General features: G+C 39.0%; 1 protein-coding gene across 1 annotated transcript in view; it reads right to left on the bottom strand.

Annotated features, from left to right (window-relative positions):
• GABRG1 (gamma-aminobutyric acid type A receptor subunit gamma1) overlaps positions 1–25447 on the bottom strand; it is a 62876-nt gene that overhangs the window by 8016 nt on the left and 29413 nt on the right. Inside the window, exons 3-7 of the mRNA XM_067297161.1 lie at positions 24108–24175; positions 6185–6405; positions 3149–3231; positions 1689–1826; positions 1418–1570 (exon numbers count right to left, since the gene is read on the bottom strand). Of these exons, the coding sequence (XP_067153262.1) occupies positions 1418–1570; positions 1689–1826; positions 3149–3231; positions 6185–6405; positions 24108–24175 (663 nt within the window). The remainder of the gene's footprint in view (positions 1–1417; positions 1571–1688; positions 1827–3148; positions 3232–6184; positions 6406–24107; positions 24176–25447) is intronic.

Here is a 25447-nt window from a genome sequence, read left to right as displayed (position 1 = left end):
TTGCAGTACATTACAAGAAGGTTAGTATTTCTGAAATGGGAGTGTGGAAACTCTGCCTTCATCATTCGATCCAAGATGAATTTGGTAGGTTAGCGGCATGGAAAGATTATTCTGTAAAAAGAACAAACTGGATATAGAACGAGCAGGATATGACAGCTTTTCCAGTTAAAGCTAGTGTCTTTCCAGACTGTACCCACAATGACATGAATGTGCAATGCTTAAAAAGTCAAAGAAATTTTATAATTTCTAAATATCAGAGACATCTTCATTCATTTATTCAGGCTTTTAGGCTCTCTTCACTAAGCTTTGCAGAACTTTTAAATAGTACAAAGTTAAGGTCCAAGACTCAAGCTTTCTTTCGCTTACCTTTGCATTACACTACTTAGCCATGTTCATTTTTGCTTACTTTCTTCCTTGACTCATTAATCTTGCAGATTTAACAACACAGTGGTCCAGTTTCAGTGAGAAAGGCAGAGAGTTAAAGCCTGGACTCACTCTTCTGTTAGGAAATGCTCCTATAATGTGAGAGTGGTGTATCATATAAACTGGTGAGGGAAATTAACTCATCTCTCTCACTTCCTAAAATGTACTCTCAACCCTTGGTCTTTTCCACAAAATAGATCATAATGCCACCACCAGTTTTACTAAAAGCATCTATCAGTGCTAAGCTCAAAGTTGCTATTGTGCATCCCACGTGCTCCAGGCACCCCTATGTATTTTGTGTCTCTGGGATATAAGGCACTTCTCCAAGGCAGGACACAAATTCCAAGCAGTCAAAAGTAGGAGACTGATGCCATGCCAAGCAGCTCAGCCAAGGTGGCACTGCCACAGAATAATCTCTGTGGAAAAACTCGCAACACTTCAGTAATGCCTGTGGTAAAAACAAAATCCCTAAGGACAGTGAGTCAGGCTTTTGTGAGTTATGCACCTAACAGTTTGAAGTTCAACTTTGGTTGAAAATTTTCCTCATCTTGGGCTTAAAAAAACAAATGAATCATTTTCATTACTTTTTAGAAATCTAGATCTTCCTGGGTTTCCCCTTGTGCAGTAATAACATCCTTTCTTCCGCGATGCTAAGGGAAGTTTAATCATACTTGTCAGACTAATCATTGCCATATTGCTGTCCCTGGAGATGACAAAAAGAACATAAAGGGAAAAAACGTAGTTATGTGAACAGCAGCAGATCCACAAGGCTTGAATCACAATTTCCAGAAGATTTCCATTCTCAACACTCTCTCCTTAAGCCCTGCTGTGAAACCACAGCAGGATCCTCTTCCTCTTAATCTTGAAGTTCAAGAGGAAGGGTGACCAGCAGTCACAGTCTGAAGGGGAATAAACTGGTTAATTTACTGCCCTCTGCAGATTTGTATTCCTGGGGAGTACTGGACCCTTCAAGATTGAGAATAGACATACATACCCAGAGATGTCCTTGCAGGAACTGCATCTTTATTGATCCAAAATGACACCCATGAAAGAACAACTGTCAGTATACAAGGAATGTATGTCTGGATAGTAAAATATCCCATACGTCTGCTCAGATCAAAGAAGATTGTCATAATAATGTAATCACCTATAAGTTAAAAAAAAAATCTCAGTAGACATTGTAAATGGTTTTCAGTTGTATATTTATCTGTTACTGTTGCTCTACATTGTTATTACATGCAGTGAAACTTTACATTTTGCCTTACCAGACAGGGTATGAGAAATTTCAGTTGTATTTCGTAACCCTACAAACGCAAACTGATACAATCTCCAGTATTTTGGATCTGCCACTTCAACAGAGGTTTTCTTCCATTTGTATTCAATTTCATTTCTAGGATATCCATCTAAAATAAAGCAGAGCAAATCAAGCGTTCAGTTGCAGTATATACCAAAGCATGTTTTCACTTGTGATCTTCAAAATTATTTACATACTAAATCAGGGCTATATATAAACTGGATCATAGAGCAAGCTACTCTAGAATCTACCTGATATACTGTTAAAATTTAACCAAAAAATGTCTAACCTCAGTTTTAAGCCTAGCTAAACGTATGATCAACCAACAACTATGTAAATACAAATGTCTAGGGAATAGGTACACAATACTGTTGTACTCAGACATGAACAACTGGCTCAGAATCATCACTAAACGTTAATCTATAAATGTAATAGACACCAATACAGCTTTAAAAGAACATAAAGGGCTTAAAAATACAGAAAAAAATACAATCCTATAGATGTTTATTGAAAATTTCTCTTCTCTATTATTCCCAGATTGGATTTTTGTGACCTGATTCATTGTCCGGTATTTCAGTTCTAAGGGAGTACAATACTCTATTTTCATGGTCTTGCCCCACATGATCCTGCACAAAGGCAGAAATAAAATTAATGAAGGTTCCCTCATAGGGCACAACTGTTTAGTGGACAGAGCTGCAAAGCTCATTTAGTTGGCAGTATCCAAGAAGGAAATGTTAAATGAAAATATTTATTTAGGAAGAAGCATTGAAGTTTGATTTCATTGCCTGTTCGGTTTTACATCTAGGAATAAATTGTTTTGCTGTGTTCAGGTGTTGTTAGAGTTTTCACCAGTAATAGCACAGTGATCTTAGGAACATATTAATTTTTTTTTAATAGTTCATATTGAAGAATCCAAACCTGAAAGTTGGTGTTTCTTGCTCACATAAATAAGTCCCACTGAAAGGAGAAGGACTCATTATGCTGATTAAATACCTGCAGGAACAGGTTAAAGAGGGTAGCTCTTATTTTTCCTCTTAAGTATACCCCATGTAACCAACTCAAAGCTAGCAAGTCTGGCAGGCATAAAGGAAAAAAAAAATCCTCTTCTCTTAGGGCAATAGATTCCCATTAACATGAACAGGCATTGCATCAAACTTTTAAGCACCATGATTATTTTTAAAGTTGCAATTAAATTAAATGCATGTAATTCCATTCATTCATTATTGCATTTAATAATGCAACAAACAATGCAATAAATCCAAGTAAAATATAAAGTGGTCAGTTCTTTCCTTCTCTATAAGACTTTAAAATGTAATCACTTGCTCTCTTGCAGACAGAATTCAAAGAAATTAAAAGCCTAATTGTAAAGAGAAAGGGAAAAAAACAAAAAATAATAAAAACAAAAAACAACCAAAGTATTTTACCACCTACAGCTTGAAAACTCCAGGGGACAGGAATGTTCATCCATGGGAAAGTTATGAAGCTGAAGATAACATTCAGCATTAATTGTCAGCCTAATTAGAAAAAAAAAAAAGCCATAAGGTTATATTCAAGCATCCAGACACTTCAGACTAGATAGTAAAGAACATGCACAGGAATCAATTTTGCCAATTAATGCACACTATGCATAGCCAGCTGTGTATCTGCAAAAAACACTCAGCATCACCTCTAAAGAATGAAAACTGTCAGCAAATGCAATCTGAGGACCTGCATGGTTTATCGGTATATCTAGCAATTCCAAGAGCATCAATTGATTTGGGGGAATCTCTCAGCTCTTCACCAGAAAAAGGGGGGAAAAGGGATGGATAAAAGGGTGGGATTGAAGGCAGGGCAGGGAGGGGAGTTCACAACAGCAAATAAAGGAAGCCACCGAAGAATGCATTCATCAAGTCAAATGGCATTTGGTGTCATTATATCTGATGGCAATGTACTGTATGGTGAAGGTGGGGCCACAGGCCTGCTCTCTACTCATTGAAGTAGCTCTGATGAAAACAGCAGCAGAGATGGGAAACAGTAGGCTTGATATTTCTACTCATTCAATATCTAAGGCACTCAAATAATGCAGGTAGCTAGTGTACATTTCAGAAGTAGTTCAGGACTCATAATGGTATTTGAACAACTGAATCACTTGCTGCTTTTGAAAATACTACCACAGATTTTCAAAGATCTTCCAAGCGACAAATGAGAAACTCAGTTCATGCTAACTTTCACTAGGAGGCTGCAGTAAGGGGCTGGACACTTAACTGCCATCTTTGCATTTAGAATAGCTCCTCCGCTGTTGACAGCATGGTGAAGAAGTCAGAATTTCTTCTAAATCCAGTTCTGAAAAGTAACGTCATGCTTATATACTACACTGAGATGAAGGGATGAAGAAAGGAGGACTCTGCCATGCAATGCCAGAAGGCCCTGCAAGCCTTTGAACAAAGTGATTATTTTATACAAAGTGTCATTAGGACCTTCCTGGAAATCTGACCTGAACAAGAGAGAGGCAGATGTAATTTATATGGGAAAGTAAATTAAAGGAAATTTCCTGACATATCCTGGAAAAGAATATGCCATATTTCAAACTGAAAGACTTGCATTCCTCCGGTGAAGCTTTTCAATGTGCCAGTCATGACATATGCATTTATTGCCTTTGGTTTCTATTTTCACTCTTTGGATAACTCAATCTTAAAAAAGTCAGACATAAAGCAATACAACTAGATCTGGAATCACTGGTAGGTCCAACAGAAAGACCAACAACTTTGGGCCAGTGGTGGCACAGGGGAGCCAGAGAACCTGCAGCATAGCCAGGTCCCGCTAGCATTCCTTCAATCACCAACATATGAACTTCTCTTCTCTGTGTTATTCCACCTTAGGCCAAATTCAGGCAATCTCCTTGTTCTATACAGATACTTGCACATGGCAGTACTGGGTGAATACCCAGTTTTACTGTTTTATTAGCAGCCCATTGCACTTCATAGCTCATATATTAGCACTGTAATTCTACCCTCTCACTCTGGGAGAGCTCACATAAATGTTTTTCACTTAGATCCTGTTTAGAAAAAAAGTATACCTTTGAAACTGGACATACAATGGAAGGGTAAAGTCCAAGTATGACCCTGGAATTGCTCAGCACAATAAATAAATACAGAAATATGTATTAGCATGTTAACAGAAGAGACTACCTAGAGATTTTTTATAAACCTTAGCAGGACAAACTGTTTAAAAAGCGCTCTTCTTAGAAAGTTGTATGCTTCAAAGTGAGGCATATTAAGAAACAATTAAGTGAACAGAATTCTTTTAAAACAGTCTAATTCTTATTACTTCTGATACTGAATGCTTTTATAAATTGCTTGTACAACATCACTAGCCTACATATGAAAACTACGTAAATGACCAAAAAGAAAATAATTAAATTTAATTTAATTTTTTTATTTAATTAATTTTAAATAATTTAATTTTAAAAGTACAGAACTAGATTTATTGGACAGTATGGCCCTATCTTTTGAAAGGATATTAAATACATTCCCAATCCTAAGAAAATATATAATTTAGTATACTTTTTAGTACTCTGCATCATCTTACTGTCAACGCTTATGTTTAAAAAAACAGGGCTCTGGCTGATGAGTAGAAACTTTGTACAGGTGGCTGAATGAAGCTCTTCCTGAGCCTGTCACTATCCTCCTCTGCAAGGATGCCTGAACTACTTGGTGATCAACTACTAATTTACAGCACGATTTTGTAGACAAACTTTAAAAAAAAAAAAAAAAAGACAGATCACACTAAAATGCTTTCTATCGACTACAGCATTTCAAGAACTGTTTGATAAGCAACTCTGACTTTAGGACAGATACCCTAGATGTTGACTTTAAAATCATCCCAAGCATCCCACATTTGCCAAGTAAAATTTTTGCAAATACATTTGCCTGTGCCTAATTTGGAGTTAAAGAATAGCTTTGTTGATTTTAATGGCACAATGTAAAGGTTGCAAAGGTAAGCATGTGAAGAAGTATATGCAGAACTGCAGCCTGATTGTTAGTCAAAGTACCTATGATTTTTACTGTTTGAAGCATTTCATCTTTTACTTAACAAACATAATGTGGTGGAAATTAGATACTGAGCTACGCAGGAGAATAGAAGTCTCTAAAAAAACAATCTATGGCTAGATCAGTGATATTTTAGGGACGGACCACCACTATGCTACTGGCTGCATAATTTTTTTTTTCTTTCTTGCCTGTACCTAAATGAGATCAAGATCTGCTTCCTCTTCAACTGTATTTACCCTATTAACTGGGCAATGTAACTCAATATTATGCATTTCACATTTTTCATGATCAAATCATCATTTTTTTCTCCCTAGCAAATTCCCTGCAAACTCCCATAGTCCACAACAAAAAAGGGCAAGAGATTTTCTTCATACTCTAACTCTTTTCATATTCCTGGGCATAAAAATGCTATTTCTTTATCCAGTTAAAAAATACTCACCTCAAAGTGTATAATACTCGTCCATCACTCCAGATCCGAAGCAAACGGTTCGGAGTTGTAATCCAGTGAGCATCAGATTTTCTTGAGTTCCGGAAGAAAGTGTCTGGAATCCAAATTTTTCCAACCATATTGCTATTAAGCATAAGCACTTTCATTGAGCTGTTAAATTTTAGACGACTGTCATACCAAGTCTGGGCAAAAATTATATCGATGGTGTATTCCTAAAAATAGAGAAACAATCATATCTATGTATGCATATACCAAAGCTTGCAAGCCAAGAATTTTTAATTCATATATAAATCTAGGGCCACCTCTTCTCTTTTGTATCATTTGAGTAGCACTTAGCAATCAAAAATCCCAGGCTGAGGAGTTACAGACTGATGAATGGCACACACATCTGCCTGCATCTCTTCTTTTCTGACATAAATTGATTATTTAAGGAAAAGGAGAGCTGATAGGACCTTCCTGCAACATGGAGGTCACCACACAGCAGAACCACCTCTAGCGGACCTAGACAGAAGTTAAACAGCAACCTTAATACTTTTTCTGGGCTAGGCTAAGTTTGTTAAGACAGAGGTTCTCTATCTCTTGAAAACCAAACCAAGCAAATTTTCTATATTTTTTCAGAACTTTACAATGTGCAATTTGAGATCTTTTTAAGAAAGTAAGAAAGCTACAGTTATCTTCAACATTCCCCACTCCTATTTTGACAAAAATAACAGAATTTATCCACTGGCCAAATTTCATATTTTGAAAAATTCATGAGTATGCAGCAAGTAAACATCACAGCTTGTGGAGTTAACTGTTATTGTCTGCCACATATATTTACCTATATACATACAAAAGGGTATATAATCATAGTTAGGAAAGAAATTTCCTTAAAGAAATCCCACTTTACTTATTAGACCTTCAAGAAAATGCCTGTTCTGATAGAAAGCCAGTTTCCTCAGTAGACTTTCATGGTCAGAAAAGAAAGGTGACAAAACAAAACTAAAAACACAGCCTTTTAACGAGAGAATTCTTGACACAGTTACAGAAGGTAAAACTTGAGGGAGAGAAACATTATGTATACATTGGAATATTGTTTTGCAAAGAACCCAACCAGTTGCTTTTGCACTCCAAAGGAGCAATGCCACCTGATGCTTCTCTGTTGTGTTTGTCACAGCTCCAGGTCACAACTATGATCAACATAGCAAAGAACTCTCTACTTGGTGGCAGATGAGATCCTTCCTATGTGGTTGTCCTATGAAAGCTCCTACAAGCAACTTAGCAACTCTTCTCACAGCTCAGTCTGCAGGGAAAAGCGCTGCAGACCAGACTCAGACAGGTTCACGTTGCCCATTGACCTGTCACTTATGGTGGGGAAAGAGAGAGGGAAACAGCATTTCAGACTCCTGCTGCCTGTCTGGAGCCAAAGGAGTCACCACTAGTTTACTTGGCTAAAAAAATACACAATGCAGATAATCAGTTCCATCTTTAAATATACAGAAAAGCACTGCAGCAAACTCCTCACTCATGTCAGCAACTAATACTACTCATCTTGCAGGAAAGTTTGTGAAACTTGGCACTTAATACTTTGGAAGTGCAAAGACAGATATTCCAGGACTGCCTAAATCTCCCTCATTTTTCCCATCCCTCCGGGGGACGAGGAACAGGTTCAGGAAATAGATAGGCAAGAGAGAGGCTTGCCCCTTTTCTCTCCTGTATCACAGCTGAATTACCACATGGACTATCCTGTTCTGCTTTTTGACTCTCAAAGATTATGAATAACTAGTGTCTGAGGCAAGCAGTGTGTGTGTGTGTGGGGGGCGGGGGGGGACAGAGGTAACAAAAGGACTAATCAAAATTCCTTTTTTGAGATGACTTGGTTCTGAAACTCTGCTTGTATTCCTTGGAAGACACTGTCATCAACAGAAGAAGGTTCTTCAGGTCAAAATAAGTCCTTGATTATTTTATTTCTGTAAACAATCTTCAAGACACCTGTGAAAAGTCAGGGCACTTTTATCCTTAAAAAACTGCTTCCTGTGCTCATTTACAGTAGTTCCATCTAGAAAGGAAACTTGCTTTTCTCTAGTGTAAATGAGTAAACAAGACAGTGCAAAGGAGACATGTTTTAATGGCTTAAATGGAACAGAATGAATAACGGTTGCCTTTACAGTATAAATAGGAGAAAAAAATAAATCAGTGAGTAAAATCAACAGACATGACAATGTATGAAAAGAGTAGATTGTCTGAGTTTGAAGGTGCTACTCTAAGCAGCCACTCCACAGCAGCTCTGCATTGTATGAGAAAAAGAAATATATCAAAGTGTCATTATAGTCAAAACCACCCAGTGTAATAAAACTCAGGCTGCCATAGAACACATCCACCCTAACAAATTAAGGTAAGAAAGGAAGAAGCACTTAAAGATGATTTTGAGAGCAAAGAGTAAGGGGACAGCCTCAGCAGGCCCAGATGCTTGCATTCTCTTACCTTTCAGTATTAAATTGGCAAGGTCTTATCATGACTGTACTACAAAGTTGTTTAAACAACTTCATGGGCAAAAAAACAGGAAACTTTGTTAACATTCTTCTTGAAACACCTGCCACTGTTCAAGCAGAATCCATATGCACAATAATTCAGTATCACAAAATTAATAACAATTTGTTTCCAAGCATCTTGTCGAATGTATGTAACAAGATATCCAAGCGCCAGCCTCCTCTCATATATCTACTTAGGGTGGTCCTCCATTTCAGAGCTGACATTTCAGTACCTGGACATCTCCCTCTGCCCTCATTCATCCAACCAAAGGCACAATCCTACTCATTCATTACATCTGAAAGATGTGGACTTGCAGTCTCTTTGTGGGTGGCAGCAGCAGTTCACCCCTCTCTCTGTAGGGGGGTGGGACATGTGAAAATGGGACACAAGCATTAGCTTCCTTTCTGAACTCAGGTGCCCTCACAAAACAGGCCAGGTGGTACAGGTCCAAACAGATCCCCAGCATTCACCTCTATATAGACAAACATATAGGACGATCGAACAACTGAAACTCAAGTGACAGTTTGCTAACATGCAGCTGTGACAGTATAGATACCTGAGAGCAATAACCTGAAAGGGAAACTATGCTGAAGGATTATCAAGAAAGATGGATCTATTTTGAAGATCTAGTTTGAAATGGACCTGAAATCTGCACAGATTTTACAGATTCATACATTCAATTCCCCCAAATTTCCAGTTCCTGAAAAAGAATCTGTATGTCCTAATAAGAGAAGCAAATCTGGGTCTCTAAAATTTGCTGAAAATGAAGTACAAAATCATCACACTGAAGCAGTCAAGTACCTTTTCTAGAAGTACTTTATTTCGAAAACTAGATGAATAAAAGCCCTATTTTATTTTCAAAACCATAGTAGCAAGCACAGCAGCACACCAGATTTAAAAAATGTTCTTTTAGTGCAACAAATTTCTAAGGAGCTACTTAGGTCTTCCTTGTTTTCTTACAAAAGTTAAACTTCACAATCTTATCACCTTCTAGTCTTTCATAAAACTTCTCACTACTCAATGCCACTGTGGAACCATAAGAATTAGTTTACTACTCTCTTTCAAATGAAACTAATGATATAATAGCTATGCAGAATAAAACGGAATCAATCTATGGCCACATTAGTCACAGCCATAGGAAAATGCATGCTTATTCATATTTAGCCTAACAGGGTTCAATAACCATTGCACAAGTTAGCTCATACTTGGCATTTGATTAGACCACTGAACTCTTTCGTGCAGCTGGCATAAAGAGCCCACCTGCCTAATTATTTACAGATAACTGCAAATCTCCTCCATCTCCCTCCTCTCTAAAAGATCATAACAAACTCCAAAGGCTGGGAATACAGTGACTAATCTTGAATTACCACTAAAAGTCAGGCAGTGAACTGTGAATTTTGACGAGCAGACATATAGTCTCCCCCCCACCCCAAAAAAAGGGGAGGCAGATACCTTTCTACAAGATTATTTCTCAGTGTAACTATAACATGCCAACTGCAACATAACATCAATGGTTCTCATGGGGGACTTCAACCACCCTGATATCTGCTGGAAAGACAACACAGCTAGGCACAAACAGTCCTGGAGGTTCCTGCATAGCATTGGTGACAACTTCTTGACACAGGTGGTGGAGGAGCCAACAAGGAGAGGTGTGCTGCTGGACCTCGTACTAACAAACAAAGAAGGACTGGTGGAAGATGTGAAGGTTGGGGGCAGCCTTGGCTGCAGTGACCATGAGATCGTGGAGTTCAGGATCCTGCGAGGAGGCAGCAGGGCACCAAGTAGGATCGCAACCCTGGACTTCAGGAGAGCAAACTTTGGCCTCTTCAGGGACCTACTTGGAGGAATCCCATGGGTTAGGGCCCTAGAAGGAAGGGGCGTTCAGGAGAGCTGGTTAATATTCAAACATCTCCTCCTCCAGGCTCAAGAGCGGTGCATCCCTATGAGTAGGAAGTCAAGCAAAGGAGGTAGGAGACCTGCACGGATGAGCAAGGAGCTCCTGGCAAAACTCAACCAGAAGAAGGAAGTATACAGAAAGTGGAAAGGGGAACAGGCCACTTGGGAGGAATATAGCAATGTTGTCAGAGTATGCAGGGATGTGACGAGGAAGGCTAAGGCCCGTTTGGAATTAAATCTGGCTAGAGATGTCAAGGACAGCAAGAAGGGCTTCTTCAAATACATCAGTAGCAAGAGGAAGACTAGGGAAAATGTGGGCCCTTTGCTGAATGGGGTGGGTGCCCTGGTGACGAAGGATGCAGAGAAGGCAGAGTTACTGAATGCCACCTTTGCTTCAGTCTTTACTGCTCAGGCCAGCCCTCAGGAACCCCAGATCCTGGAGACAAGAAAGAAAGTCTGGAGAAAGGAAGACTTTCCCTTGGTTGAGGAGGATCAGGTTAGAGACCATTTAAGCAGACCTGACACCCACAAATCCATGGGCCCTAATGGGATGCACCCACGAGTGCTGAGGGAGCTAGCAGAGGTCATTGCTAAGCCACTCTCCATCATCTTTGAAAGGTCATGGAGGACAGGAGAGGTGCCTGAAGACTGGAAGAAAGCCCATGTCACCCCAGTCTTCAAAAAGGGCAAGAAGGAGGACCCAGGGAACTACAGGCCAGTCAGCCTCACCTCCATCCCTAGAAAGGTGATGGAGCAGCTCATCCTGGAAGCCATCTCCAAGCATGTGGAGGAAAAGAAGGTGATCAGGAGTAGTCAGCATGGCTTCACCAAGGGGAAATCATGCCTAACCAATCTGCCAGCCTTCTATGATGGAATGACTGGCTGGGTAGATGAGGGGAGAGCAGTGGATGTTGTCTACCTTGACTTCAGCAAGGCTTTCGACACTGTCTCCCATAGCATCCTCATAGACAAGCTCAGGAAGTGTGGGTTAGATGAGTGGACAGTGAGGTGGATTGAGAACTGGCTGAATGGCAGAGCTCAGAGGGTTGTGATCAGCAGTGCAGAGTCTAGCTGGAGGCCTGTAGCTAGCGGTGTCCCCCAGGGGTCAGTCCTGGGTCCAGTCTTGTTCAACTTCTTCATCAATGACCTGGATGAAGGGACAGAGTACACCCTCAGCAAGTTTGCTGATGATACAAAACTGGGAGGAGTGGCCGATACACCAGAGGGCTGTGCTGCCATTCAGAGAGACTTGGACAGGCTGGAGAGGTGGGCGGAGAGGAACCTCATGAAGGTCAGCAAAGGCAAGTGCAGGGTCCTGCACCTGGGGAGGAATAACCCCATGCACCAGTACAGGTTGGGGGTTGACCTGCTGGAAAGCAGCTCTGCGGAGAAGGACCTGGGAGTGCTGGTGGACACCAAGTTAAGCATGAGGCAGCAATGTGCCCTTGTGGCCAAGAAGGCCAATGGTATCCTGGGCTGCATCAGGAAGAGTGTTGCCAGCAGGTCGAGGGAGGTGATTCTCCCCCTCTACTCAGCCCTGGTGAGGCCACATCTGGAGTACTGTGTCCAGTTCTGGGCTCCCCAGTACAAGAGGGATGTGGCACTACTGGAGCAAGTGCAGCGAAGGGCTACAAAGATGATTAGGGGACTGGAGCATCTCTCTTATGAGGAAAGGCTGAGAGAGCTGGGCCTGTTTAGCCTAGAGAAGAGAAGGCTGAGAGGAGATCTTATCAACGTGTACAAGTATCTTAAGGGAGGGTGTCGAGAGGATGGGACCAGACTCTTTTCAGTGGTGCCCAGCGACAGGACGCGAGGCAATGGGCACAAACTGAAACACAGACGCTTCCATCTGAACATGAGGAAAAACTTTTTCACTGTGAGGGTGACAGAGCACTGGAACAGGTTGCCCAGAGAGGTTGTGGAGTCTCCTTCTCTGGAGATATTCAAAACCCACCCGGACGCGATCCTGTGCAACGTGCTCTAGGTGACCCTGCTTGAGCAGGGGGGTTGGACTAGATGATCTCCAGAGGTCCCTTCCAACCTCAACCATTCTGTGATTCTGTGATCAATAGGGATGAAAAAAAAAATAAAAATCACACAAAGCAGAAAACTATTTGTTCTTGGATATTTTGTCTGGCAGTCTCGCAACTGATTTGATATTCCACAGTAAGAAGTATGGAGAAGTCAAGTAATAAGTAGCTAAATTGCTGGCTGGGCCACGTTAACTGCTACACATTTTGTGTTATAAAACACCTTGTTTTCTGGGGGGCAAACACAAATACAGTGACAGGTCCTAAAATCAAAATCCAAAATAATAGCTGAAAGTTTGCATTAGTCAGCTATAGGCCTGCAACACAGTTCAGTACAACTGAGTTTCAGAGACAAAGGAGAAAAAACACCCTCATCTCATTTCATCTTCGCCTAGAGATCTGTCCTAGCTTTTTTGCCAGATTCAAAACTTCACCTGAAGTGCACCTGAAGTTTTCGGGAATGCAACATGCTAATTCAGAAATCTGTTTCATAACAAGCCCCTGAACTTGGTTCAACTTCTGAGTGTGACATGACTTCATCTTATTCATCTTATATTATAATCCATAATATTTTTCCTCAAGTTTCTTCAATTTATTCAGTTATCTGTTTCAATTTGTTAAACTGGAACTTAATGGGAGGCAATATTTCAGAAAGAAATTGAACAAAGGGAAAGCTTCATTTCTGCCACTCTCTGCTTTCTTCTTCTTTAAGGGAAATTAAACAAAATATTCTACCAACCTGTATGTTTCAACATGAAGAGATGTGATTTAATTTCAAAGACTCTGTTTAATATGATGATTAAGAGGTTTATGAGATTAAGACAGTCATAGACAAAACTGGTAACAGCGTAGTCTCCTAAGAGATAAGCACAGAATAAAGCAACATGCACTAGCTGATTAATCAGCATCTTGCCAGCATGACCTTTTCCTTCTCCCTCCCCAAAACCTCTGGACATCAATAAAGTGCTTTTAAGTATTAAAATGCTCTGCAATCTTTGATGTATAACTGCTCTAACAAAACGTCTAAAACATGGTTGCTCTCCTTGGTGGGCTACTTTCAAAGCCCTTAAAAAAAAGACTTTTGAGTTGCTTCAGGCTCAACTATGGTTTCACCAAGGGTTGAATCGCATGGCTGGGACTGAAGCAAAAGTTAAATTTCTTGTTTTAGCAAGCCATTTTAGTTTGCTCACTCACAGATCCAGGAGTGAGATCTAAAAGATCCAACAAATCACAATGACTCTGGCGTCTACATCTAATATTAGACTACTGATACCACAGCTGTAGAAGAGGTGGGTGTTGTAGGAAATACACTGAACAAAAGCACACAGCATCTGCTCCCAGTGTCTTTTAACCAGTCAGATTGTTATAACTGTACAGATAATCACACTGGAAGATCCTAGGAGAACATATGCACAGGATAATAGGAAATACAGCAAATTGTCTACAGAAGATGAGGCAGTACAGAGACAACTACTTTGTCACAATACAGAAGAAATCTATCACTCTTCACATCACAATTTGGCATCTGTGCTTATCCAGTCCTTATTTTGAACATGCAAATGGACAGATGCAAAGAACAATATGAATAAAAGGCAAGATTTATTTAAAAGCTTTGTAGATTAGAAACTATAATAAAAATCTTGCCAACTAGTCAAAAGATTATCTAGAAAAGTAACTAAAGCACTTCTGCAAAGTTTCTGCTTTTATTTAATCAGCTTAGATGTTGGCCTTCTGAAGAGAGATAAGCATGAGGAGAGAAAGTAGATGGTATACATCTATATATATCTAATCTCTATTCATTCCCACACTCAAAACAATACAAATGTTTTGTTTTGTTTTTTAAATTAAAGTTTGAATATTTCAGTCACTGTCATTCCTAAACAAACATTAAATTAAAGAAAGAACTGGAGAAGACAAGTCAGACCAAAAAATAAATACATACATACATATTAAAAACTCAGGAGTGAATTTTTATAAGGATTGAGGGTTCAGTTTCTTTGAGGCTGAGAACAGTCGTTTATAAACTCCATTAGCTATACTTTCTAAATTCTGTAGCTACATCTACTTTCATGTAACTAGAGATACTCAAGGAGCCAGAAGTGGTCCCACAAACAACTTCAGAGACAAAACTGTACATCAGTCAAGCATACATGGTTTTCTACAATTTCCTTTTATAAATAAGTTATAAGGTCTCAAACATGATGTTTTGCCTTTCTGTACGGTGCAATTGCTTTTAAAGCAAGATTACATGCACAGTTACTGTTTGGTCTTTTATTTCCATGATTCTCCTGCCATGCTCCAAAACCCTAACATTGATGGCCAGGAGATTTATCTGGGTTTGGTTTCTACCCTGCAACCCCTGTGAGATATGCACTCCTACGAGGAATATAGCTCTCTTCGCAGTCTAGCTTTCCAATTGCTGAGGCAGTCATGCAACTGTGTATGTCAATGTGCAACACTGAAGGTATAAGAGCAGGGACAGCTTTTAAGAGCTTCCTAAAAGAGCTTCTATTTATTTATCGGCCCCTAGGAAGGAACAGAGAAGATAACATAATATCACACTTTGTGGCATATCAGTATTAGTACTTGAATATATGAATGAAGGCATGAATACATGGCTTTCTGAATAGAGAAGCTGTGGACAGTTGAGTTCATAATAATATTGACCACCGATAGTTAATTTCTGCTTTACACACCAGATATTGTGGGAAAAAAAACATTACAATAGAGACACTTGTTTTTCAGAAAACTAAAATCTCATGCAGCAATTATTGTATGTCAGTGAATGACAAGCTCCAGACTAGCCAAAAAAATAATGCTTCAGACATGCATTTTCAACAGCAGGTGAAATAACCAGCAAGAATATATGAGCTTTAATGAAGTTTAAGGATATACTACAACAGAATAAAAGCAATGAAAGTCAAAATCAGTTGGCGAGGAAGTTACATTCACTCACTAGAAAAAGCACACAGAATTTCCTAATAGCTATTTTGTCAGCACATTCACCCCTAGTAATAGGGGATTAGGGCAAACACTATCTCCAAAAGTGGGTCTGCTTCCTTGGTAAACAAGAAGGAGATGCAGCTGTAGGAAAGGACATCCAGACCCCAGCCCTGCTTTGTAAAGTGAACTTCCCACAGTGCACACTGTGAGGAAAAACTCCTGTTTCACCAGCTGCCAAGCCTTTGTCAGAAGATGAAATTTGCAGCATAAATCCTGGCACTAGCCACTGAAGGGTCAATGAATGACAGCAGCTTTCCCCTGGAGCACAGCAGTAAAGGAGCCAGCAGTGACTTGCTTTGACTATTGCCAAGCACAGTTCCTAGATGAGTTCAAGCAATTGTAGCACTCAAAGCACATTCCTTATCTTTCTTCCTGTAAACCCAGGGCAAATCTAGACCAGCAGAATTATTTCCACAACTGGAATACAGCAGCACAATGTTTAAAGATGACAGTTTAGGAATTAACAACAAGGAACAGGTATGTAATGTTCTCCAAAATGTTTATAAACTATTTGACACAAGGGCAGATAAGAGCTACAAGACAAAGAATTAAAAGTAGCTTGTTTCAGCCGCAGGCACAAGACAGACAACCACAGCAGAAGCATACAGAAAGTATCTGGAGCAGACAGTAAGGCATCGTACGTAACAACCTGTGCTACTGAGTGGTCAAGCAATCCATGTGGTTTGAGAGAAAAGTATTAGCAAAGCACTGTTTGGTTTAGCTTCAGCACTAATCAATATCTTTATCCTCACAGTGAAGTGCTATGTGGTATATTAATTTGGTATTCATATGAGCATTATTCTTGGTTTAGATAATCTCAGATCACAGCTGAATTGTGCAGGCACTCAATGATACATATATAGAAGACAAGCCTTCTTTGAAGCACCTGCAGTTTAAATTTAAGATAAAAGACAAGTTCTGGACAGACAGTAAGGGGGTAAGTAATAGGAAACAGAGAATCCAATATCAGTCAGAATTGCAAGTAGTGATTTTAGCACAGCAAAAGCTTAGTCATTTGCAGTAAACTCCACAGAAAAAGAAAGTTTAAATGGGAACATGATGAGAAACAATGAAGCAGCTTTGTAGACATTTATAGAAAGTCTCTTTCAAGCATGAAGAGGAAGCTTGGGAGAAAACACTTGGTTTGAAAAGTTGAAAGAAAGGGAACAGAAGCTAGTGAGATCTGAGGTAGAAACTAGCCTCTTGCTAATAACAGGGGAAAAATGGCTGGGGATAGGCTTTGAAGTGCCTTGAAAGTGGAGGGAAGCAATTTGTGTGTGAGGTCCAGTTTGAAAGAGGAGCCAGAGGAGGGGCATGGGCAACAAAGCATCTGGCAGAAACAGCAGAAAAGTCTCTTTGTAGGAATTCTCTACATGGTACGAGTGGAGCAAGACTACAGTTGGAAAGGCTATGAAAAAAAATGTTATTGTAACAATGGGTGTCTGGACAAGACATTCAGCTTGACGGATGGATTTTAAAAATAAAAATAATTTTAAAAAAATCTCAAAGTTGCTTTGCAATAAGAATTTGCAAGACTCCAACTGAGACCTTGCTCCTGGTCCTATAATCCAGCACATCAGAATATTTTTAGGTTTCAAGACTGAATGACAGACAGAATAATGATTATCCAAAGCAACGGAGAGAGCAGAAGGGGCTAAAAGTAGGAAGATTTAAAGCTCTGACTTCGGCAAAATGAGCTAACTAAACATCTGTGAGCAGATACCGGGGACACAAGCCAATATTTTACACTGGAGAAAAAGAGATGCACAGAATAGCAGGCCACTGGCATGCAATGGTAGTTGAATTTGTGGATGAGACTACCAAGAAATAAGTGAGAGCATGAAAAAGAAGGTGACCACAGAAGACATCCTGCATAGAGCTCTTTCTGTGGCATGCCTAAGTAGTGCATTCACACCAACACCGAAATAGATAAGTATTGGAAACACAGGAAATCAGTGCACTTGCTCACAACACATTGACAGACTGACCATAGATAAGGAGGAAGCTTTTCAGCAATGTCTCCTAGCACCAGCCATGTCTCTAACTCAGTACTTCTGCATTTTCCTTTAACAAATTACCTTATGTAAATACAGAACACTTTGACATCTTAAGACACAAAGTGCCTTAAGCACTTTGAAGACAGTTTGGCTGTTGCTGTGGCTGTAGAAAATCTAAAAATCTCTAAAAATCTGAGACAATATAAACCAGATTTTCAAACAGTATACACTGGCACACTCTACTGAAGTCAGGGAAGTTAAGGCAAAGTAAATTTCATATATTTTATTTATTTATATTGAAACCATGCCAATTGTGGCTTAGATGACACAAAGGTACTATACAAAAACAGTATTTCTCTATCATGAACTAGTCCTATACACAAGATTTAAGAACACACCACAGCATAAATATGCCTAGCTGCAAACTATTAGAAAAGACTGCGGCTTTAGCTTATAGCGTTCATAAATAGTGCACACAAATTAGGGCATATTTTATAACAAAGAGCATAGATTTTTTGCTGCTGCATATGTGGAACCCTAACTATCTATTCTGACTTCATATCTATTAAGAGACAACTGGCAAACTGCAGCTGCAAAGCAACAAATACTGAGTGCTGCTTAAAAAGCAGGCTGAAAAGACTGTTTTTCTCTGGTTTGGTTTCAGAAAGCTACTGCAATATTTTCCTGCTGTCCAAAGGCTGCCTTTTCCCTCATGCCTCAACATTCCCTTCAAAATCATAACAGAAATTGGGAGTGACATAGGAACTGCTGTGCTGAGCCAGTATGAGCAGAGTATACCTTGTACTTGGCTAGTTCCCCTGTAACAGGATAGGTAAGTTTAGAGATACTTTGCAATAGCATTCGGCAATCTAGCTGCCCTGCAAGAGCTAGAATAATCTATTTAAGCTATTTTTTCAGGAAAAACACAGAGAACACTTGTGAAATTGTATTTGTACAGTATGATTCAAGTTCATAGAGCTGGAAGAATGCTAACAGATGTGGGTTTTGACACTTAAATATATTTCATAACAAAGAAAAAACAATGCTCCGGCTTACCGAAGTAATATTTACTCAGCTGCTGTAAATGAACATTGTGACCACCAATCTCAAATACTCATCTGATACTAATCAATTAGAGCTGATTACTTCCAGTACTGACAGGAACCAAAATGATTGGAATCTATCTCTTCTAATAAAAATAAAAGAGTAAGTTGAACAAAAGAACATATTAGTCTAGCTCAATCCAGAAAAGACTTTGTACAGTAAGAAACAGGTAATACACAAGAACTGGTTGGTTCTTCTGTCCTCATTTAAGAACAAGTATTCCTGCCATGTGAAAAAGACTGGAACCAATCTGTGTAAAATACACACAATGGACTCTCCAAAGATGCGCAGTGTTTGCATGAGACCCCCATACAACCTTAGGAAACTTCATAAATTCTCAAACACGAGCGGAAGTGCATCATGCTCCTCCTCTCACCTATGTCACCTAAGCTCAGACAGACAATGGTATTGTCTTCTTCAAAAATGAAAGGAATTCCAGCCTCCAGAAAAAGCTTCAAACGCAGTTCACAAACCATGATGAGCCCTGTCAGGCAGTGTTCTCCCAGTCCTGAAATACTACTATACACTGCAGGATTTGAATAGCATTATGATTTGTTACATTTGTGTGTCTTATACAGAACTAGATTCTGTGCTCACTTAGAAACACAGCTTTCTAAAACAAAAGAGTTTCATTTGTCTGTGTGCATTTTTCCTTTTATGTGCTTCTTGTTTTGGATTTTTGTTTGTTAAATCCTTAAATCAATGGAATACAACGCACACATAAACTGAAGTACGTGCCTCAGTGTGTGCAGGATCACAGCCTTCTTGCTAATTCCAATATCTATTTCTGTGTCTTTCAAAGCCTCATCTTTAATTTACACTAGTTACTATTCATTCATTAATAGGACACAATATCATTCAAGAACAGAGTGATAAATACATTGATTTACAAAATACTAGAACTTGCATCTCTCAGCACTGGATTTCAGGGTACCTTCAGATAATATAACTTTGGGTGATGAATATTTATATTCTGGTGTGTCCAATGTAAATTATCTGGCACTGCAAAGTAAGAGTACAGAACCTTTCCAGTACAAACTTAGTGACTAGGAGGTTAAGTGCAGTGATGCACCTGGCCACAAAGCATCATCCACAAGGAGGAAGAATACACCACCACTTGATTTGTAATAGAACACTGGACACGTTGATATTTGGATACCAAAACAAAAACAAAAATCTGCTGCTAGTTACTGCAATTTGAGAATAAAATGGAATTTAAAAGTCAAGGCTTACTTAAAATTGACCATCAGCACATTCCATTCAAAGTCATAAATGGTAGAGTATGACAGGAAAACTTGTACCCCAACAGTGTCCAGGTCATGCAGTAGCATGTTGTGTATTCTGTGAATGTCTGATCTACTCAGCGGGTTGGCTATCTTATTAAAAATAATAGTGCTAGGCTTCAAAGTATCGCCTTCAGCTTGCCATCACAGTAGCCTTCAATGGATAACTAGCAAAGATCATACAACAAAAGCTACAACATCTGCAGAAGAAACAGAAATGTTGGAAATAACAGGGGAACCAAACTGCTTCAGTGAAGTGCAATCATAGAAATTTCTCCTAGAAATTTCAGTCTGGAGTTCCATTAATAAATACAAAAGCTGAATAAAAAGCATCACCAGCATACACATCCAGGAAAAAAACACACATGTACCCCTCCTCAGACACACTCAAATGGCAATGATACCATAATGCTCCAAAATGTTAAATCATGATTTAGAAATACATAAATCAGCAAAGAAATTTTAAAACATACTATTTTCCTCTCTCTCCCTCTCTCTCTCTGTAAACATATATACATGCATACCTCTACACACATAAATAGATAGATATAAACAGAGAAAGAAATAGATAGACAGGTAGAGCACTTTCATTTAGCTATTTTTTTAATCTTTCTATCTACCAGTCATGATGCCCACATATCTTTATTGAAATGATCTGCCTCTTTAACTCTTTCCTCATTCCCTGTTATTTGAGTACTTCTCTGCTGTTTACCATATGAAACTTGATTAGATATACTTTAAGGGCAGAAAAAGTATAAACTTTGCTCTTTGTTCTTAATTTTTGACACAATAACGTACTACTATTTCTTACTTAAGGAACTGCTCCAGTATTCCTTCTCCACAGATTTCTCCTATTTGGGGTAGTAGTCTTTCATTGTAATGAGACTTTTGATCAAATAGAGATTACAATATCTGGTATTCTGTTAGTTTTACAAGATCAGAAATTCTCTTAGTTAAAGGTATAAATGTTTTGGAGGGCTGTCATGCCTCTCTCAACCCACTGAATTACACATTTGCACAGTCTCATCAAACCACAAAAGCCAAGGCACTGACACAGTTCTGCTACAGGCAGTAGCAGGGGAAATCTGCATCCCTTGGACACTGATAACACAAAATGTTATTCTTTGAAGGAACAAATACAAGGCAGAGAAAGCTAATGAGGCCCACAGACAACATGGATCAACATACAACATTTCTACATGGAGAGAGACACCAGACTGTGCTACTCATACCACCATGAGAGTGCCTTTTTTTTACCTTGGTCCTAGGCTGGAAGGAAAGAGAAAGGTAGGAAGAGCCCAGCACATCTACACTAAGTGCTCAACTGAATGAGCTTCCACAGAGACGAAAATCAGGCTCAAACATTCATCACAGCTCTGAATTCCACTAAGAGAACCCTACATCACTCCAGAGCTCTTGGGGATCAAGGCTTTTGCCATGAAAATGCACTTAGCCATACTTTACATGACTGTTGCATGATGCATAACACAGGCTAGCTCTGAAAGACGGATTCAAAAATCTGTAGGCTTAATGAGTATTCAGAGTCTAAGTACTTTGCTGATCCGGACGCTTGTTAAAAATGTTTACTCAGGCACCTGGTAATTGTGGGTACACAGAGAGACCACATGCTGTAGGAAAACATCTTTTATGCATGAGATGTCTATATCATTTAGAATATTATGTAGATTTTTGTTAAATTAAATACCAAAAGCCAAAACTCAACAACCTTCAAAGGCAAATTCTAATGAATGTCACACATACACTTAAAGCCTCCCTTCTATGAAAGTATGAAAGACTCCATCAGATAGCAGGAGGAAAACAGACTGAAATAATAAAATAAATCAGTTTTCTCTCATGATGAGTGTCCTCTGAAGCTCCTCTGAGCTTCAACAACAAATTGTATCCCCCCCTCCAAAAAAAATAAACTCTCTACATCATGCCACTGGAACAAACTAAACAATAAAAGGACATCATATGCCAGAGTGAATTAAAATATCTGGCAAATGAATAACCCAATGGGGAACCATATATGTGTTCTCATGTAAAGAGATAAAGCGAAAGGCTAAGGACAGCCCTGAAGATGAAAGTAATTTTTGGAATTTTGGTTAACAACCTCAAACAGTACTGACTCCAGGGAAAATGCATGCACAATGAAACAGACAGCTCACATGAGCAGAGCTCACAGGGTCAAATCTGTAATTATTTTTTGCTGATAATGCTCTTTCCTAGATTAAAAACACCTTTGTTGGAAGCCTTAAAATTATTTGCATATATATGGCTTTATTTATTTTCACAAAATTATGATTTTTGTAGTGATATTAGATGCTCATATGATCCAAGTTCCTGGTGTCCAAGTCCAGTGAAAGCAATTTTCTGGAGGCCACAGTGCCCTTAGACTATAATTTAAATTGCTAAGTAGTTCTCTGCCCATTTTTAAAAACCATAGAATACTTCTTAAAGTTCCATGTGTCAGTGGAATTTACCTTACTACCCTTTTGTGACATGCTTTAGCGTTACTATTTATTTTTACAAAAATCAGGAGCTCTAACCGTTTCCCATTTTCCATCCTACTGCATGCAGTACCTCACAGATACTTGACTGACCCACTGGCAGAGGAAGCCTTCTACTATATGCTACTTGTTCCTTACAGGTCACTGCCTGTCCACATATTTTGCTCCCACAATAAATCCCTTTAGAAGAGGAGAGGATGGACAGAAAGAGAAAGACTGCAATAGAAAGACAGACGGAACCAGAGAAACCATTTATACTGGACACAGAAAGGGGAAAAGTTTCCCCCACTGCATTGCTCTTCTGCTTTCTTTCAGTTCTTTACATATAGCCCTGGCCAGAGTCGCAGAATCACCTGCCACAGCTGCCGTTAATGACAACCCCAGCCTCACTAGACTGTTAACAGTAGAATGAATATCCCTTGCCACAGAGCAGTATCATCTACTTTTGGCACCTTTATCCCTAGTATCTACGTGCCACAGGCCTTTTCTGCTTGGTTTCACATCAGGAAGTTTATATTCACAGCGAGCATGATGACATACTACGTGCAAATCGCAAGATCCTTAATAATCATTTAGAACTAATGTGGTTTTGCCAAATGCTCAGAAGCTACCTACTCTGTCCTATTTCAGCATCTGATTTGACAAAAATACCCATTTGCCACACATGCAAAAAACTGTGAGCACTGCTGGAAGGAGCTGGAATAGGAAAAAGGCAGGAGGGAGGTGAGCTCAAGCTTGCTCGAGGGCCAGGCACAGGCTCAGTCCTTCGGCTTGTGACCTGCCTGCTGGAGCCGCAGCCAATGCTGGGCACCACTTGTCAGGAGAAGTCACGCAATGGGGCCTTTTTAAAGCCTTCGACACCACTGTTTCAGACAATGCATTTTGTGACAGAAAATAATTTAACTAATTCAAGAAAATGCCACAGACTCAACTTCATAGTAAGTGCTGTTAATTCAGTATTTGTACCGAATAGATGGATCAGATTCCAACTGCTGTATATTAACATGCCTACTTTGAAACCAGATGAGATGCACTACTTCACCGCTGACGACACCAGCTGAGGTACGCGCGCACACACACATACACACACACACACACTCAGAAGAGGACCTCTAAGACTAAATATGAGATGGAAAAAGGAGGCCAAAAGTGCTAATTTCAAATTTTGTTTCCTATAAACTAATAAAAGAATGACTGCACTGAAAACAGCTTTTTTCACAAATACGAGGTCAGTGGTTATTTTTCTTACTCTCTGAAGAGCAGCTCTAGGCAATAGAGTATACTGGGCCAGAGACACACCAAGCGTAAACAAGCATAGTGACAATGTTCAGCATCAACCAAAATAAGGACCTGATACAATGTACTCACAGTGGTGTCATTTTTTTGAAGAAATACAAAGAAAAAAATTACAATTTCAAGTAGAGAGTCTGAAATGTTTCTGTAATGCTCGTATTCAACAGTACAGGTATACACAGTAACAAATTATTAAAGCAGCTTATTTGAGTGAGAGTAGAATTTCCTCATAATATTAACCCATAGCATCTTTCAGACAATGTTTTCAGTCAATAATCAGAACTTACCATATTGATTGGGTCAACCGGGCCAATGCTGTTAACATAGACATCTGTTTCAATTACCGTAGTTCTCACTAAACAAAACAGTAACCATAATAATTACATATTTAATCAACTCTTTACATTGTTAGGGTTATTTAACCTATCTATTAAAAACAACAATAAACCTGATTTTTTAAATTAAATTCAGAAAAATTAAGTCTCTGGTGTGTTGTCTGTTCATTAGGCAAAGAATCATATATAACTTGGCTCCCTTATTCTACATAAACTAAATTACAATTATCAAGATAATTTTTTTACTTCTTAATGAAACCCCAATCTATGTTTTGTGAGCACAAAGACATCAAAAATACAAAAAGTAAAGGAAGGGAAACAAAAAAATATATATCTTCCAACATAAAAAATGATTTATAAGTAGAACAAAGAAAATATCTGGAAAATGTTGTTTATATAACAAACCATGGGGCCTGGGAGCAGCAGTATTTATCAACTGCAAAACATCAATATGCAGTGCTTTCTGTCGATTCCTATTTGAAGATGTGTAACAAAAATAAAATAACTTTTAGCCACAGATTTCTTCAATTCATGCAATTATACCACACTTAAGGATTATTAATGTCCTTTCATCAGCTTGATCAACACACTGCTTCACACATCAAATTAAAAGCTCATCAAATGAAAGTTAAATATTTCCATATTTATTTTTTTTTAAAACAGAAATGAAACTACTCTCCAATGGCTGACAAAAATTGTTTTAAAGATATCATCTTCTTATAATGCAGGACATTTAGAGAAAGGCACAAATTATAAGTGACATATCATGTTCTAGTCCCCAGTGGCATAAAGCTCTGCTGGTCTTTCTCCCATGATTTAATGGTTAAAATGAAGCATCTCTGTCCATCTGTGCATGGAAAAGGGAGGAAATACAAGCAAAATGGTACTTCGATTTCATAGGAGAGGGACTCTAGGTAATCAGATTTGATGTCTTTATACAGTAAACAGAAATCACCCAAGTGTTCTTTAACAAACCTAAAGTCTTAAGTAACACAGGCTTTTTCAAATCTCAAAAATCTAAAACTCTGTGCCACAAACAGGCATACAGGAGAAAAAAAAAGGGGGGGGAGGGTAAGAGTATAATTAACATCCCTGCCAGCTACAGTGACAGACAAGATACATTTCCTACATATCCTACAAAATCTTTTCCCTGCCATTCTCACTTAAGAGGAAATTTTTCCTGATTCCAAATCTGATTACTGCTGACCCTGAGCCTGAGAGCAAGACGCACCAGCCTGGCTGCACAAAGGACTTTCTGTGAGACCTCAGAGCACCAAGGTCCTTGTTCACAA

This window comes from Apteryx mantelli, chromosome 5 (genome assembly GCF_036417845.1).
Source record: "Apteryx mantelli isolate bAptMan1 chromosome 5, bAptMan1.hap1, whole genome shotgun sequence".
Classification (NCBI taxonomy): Eukaryota; Metazoa; Chordata; class Aves; order Apterygiformes; family Apterygidae; genus Apteryx; species Apteryx mantelli.
This window is presented reverse-complemented; position numbering and strand designations above follow the sequence as displayed.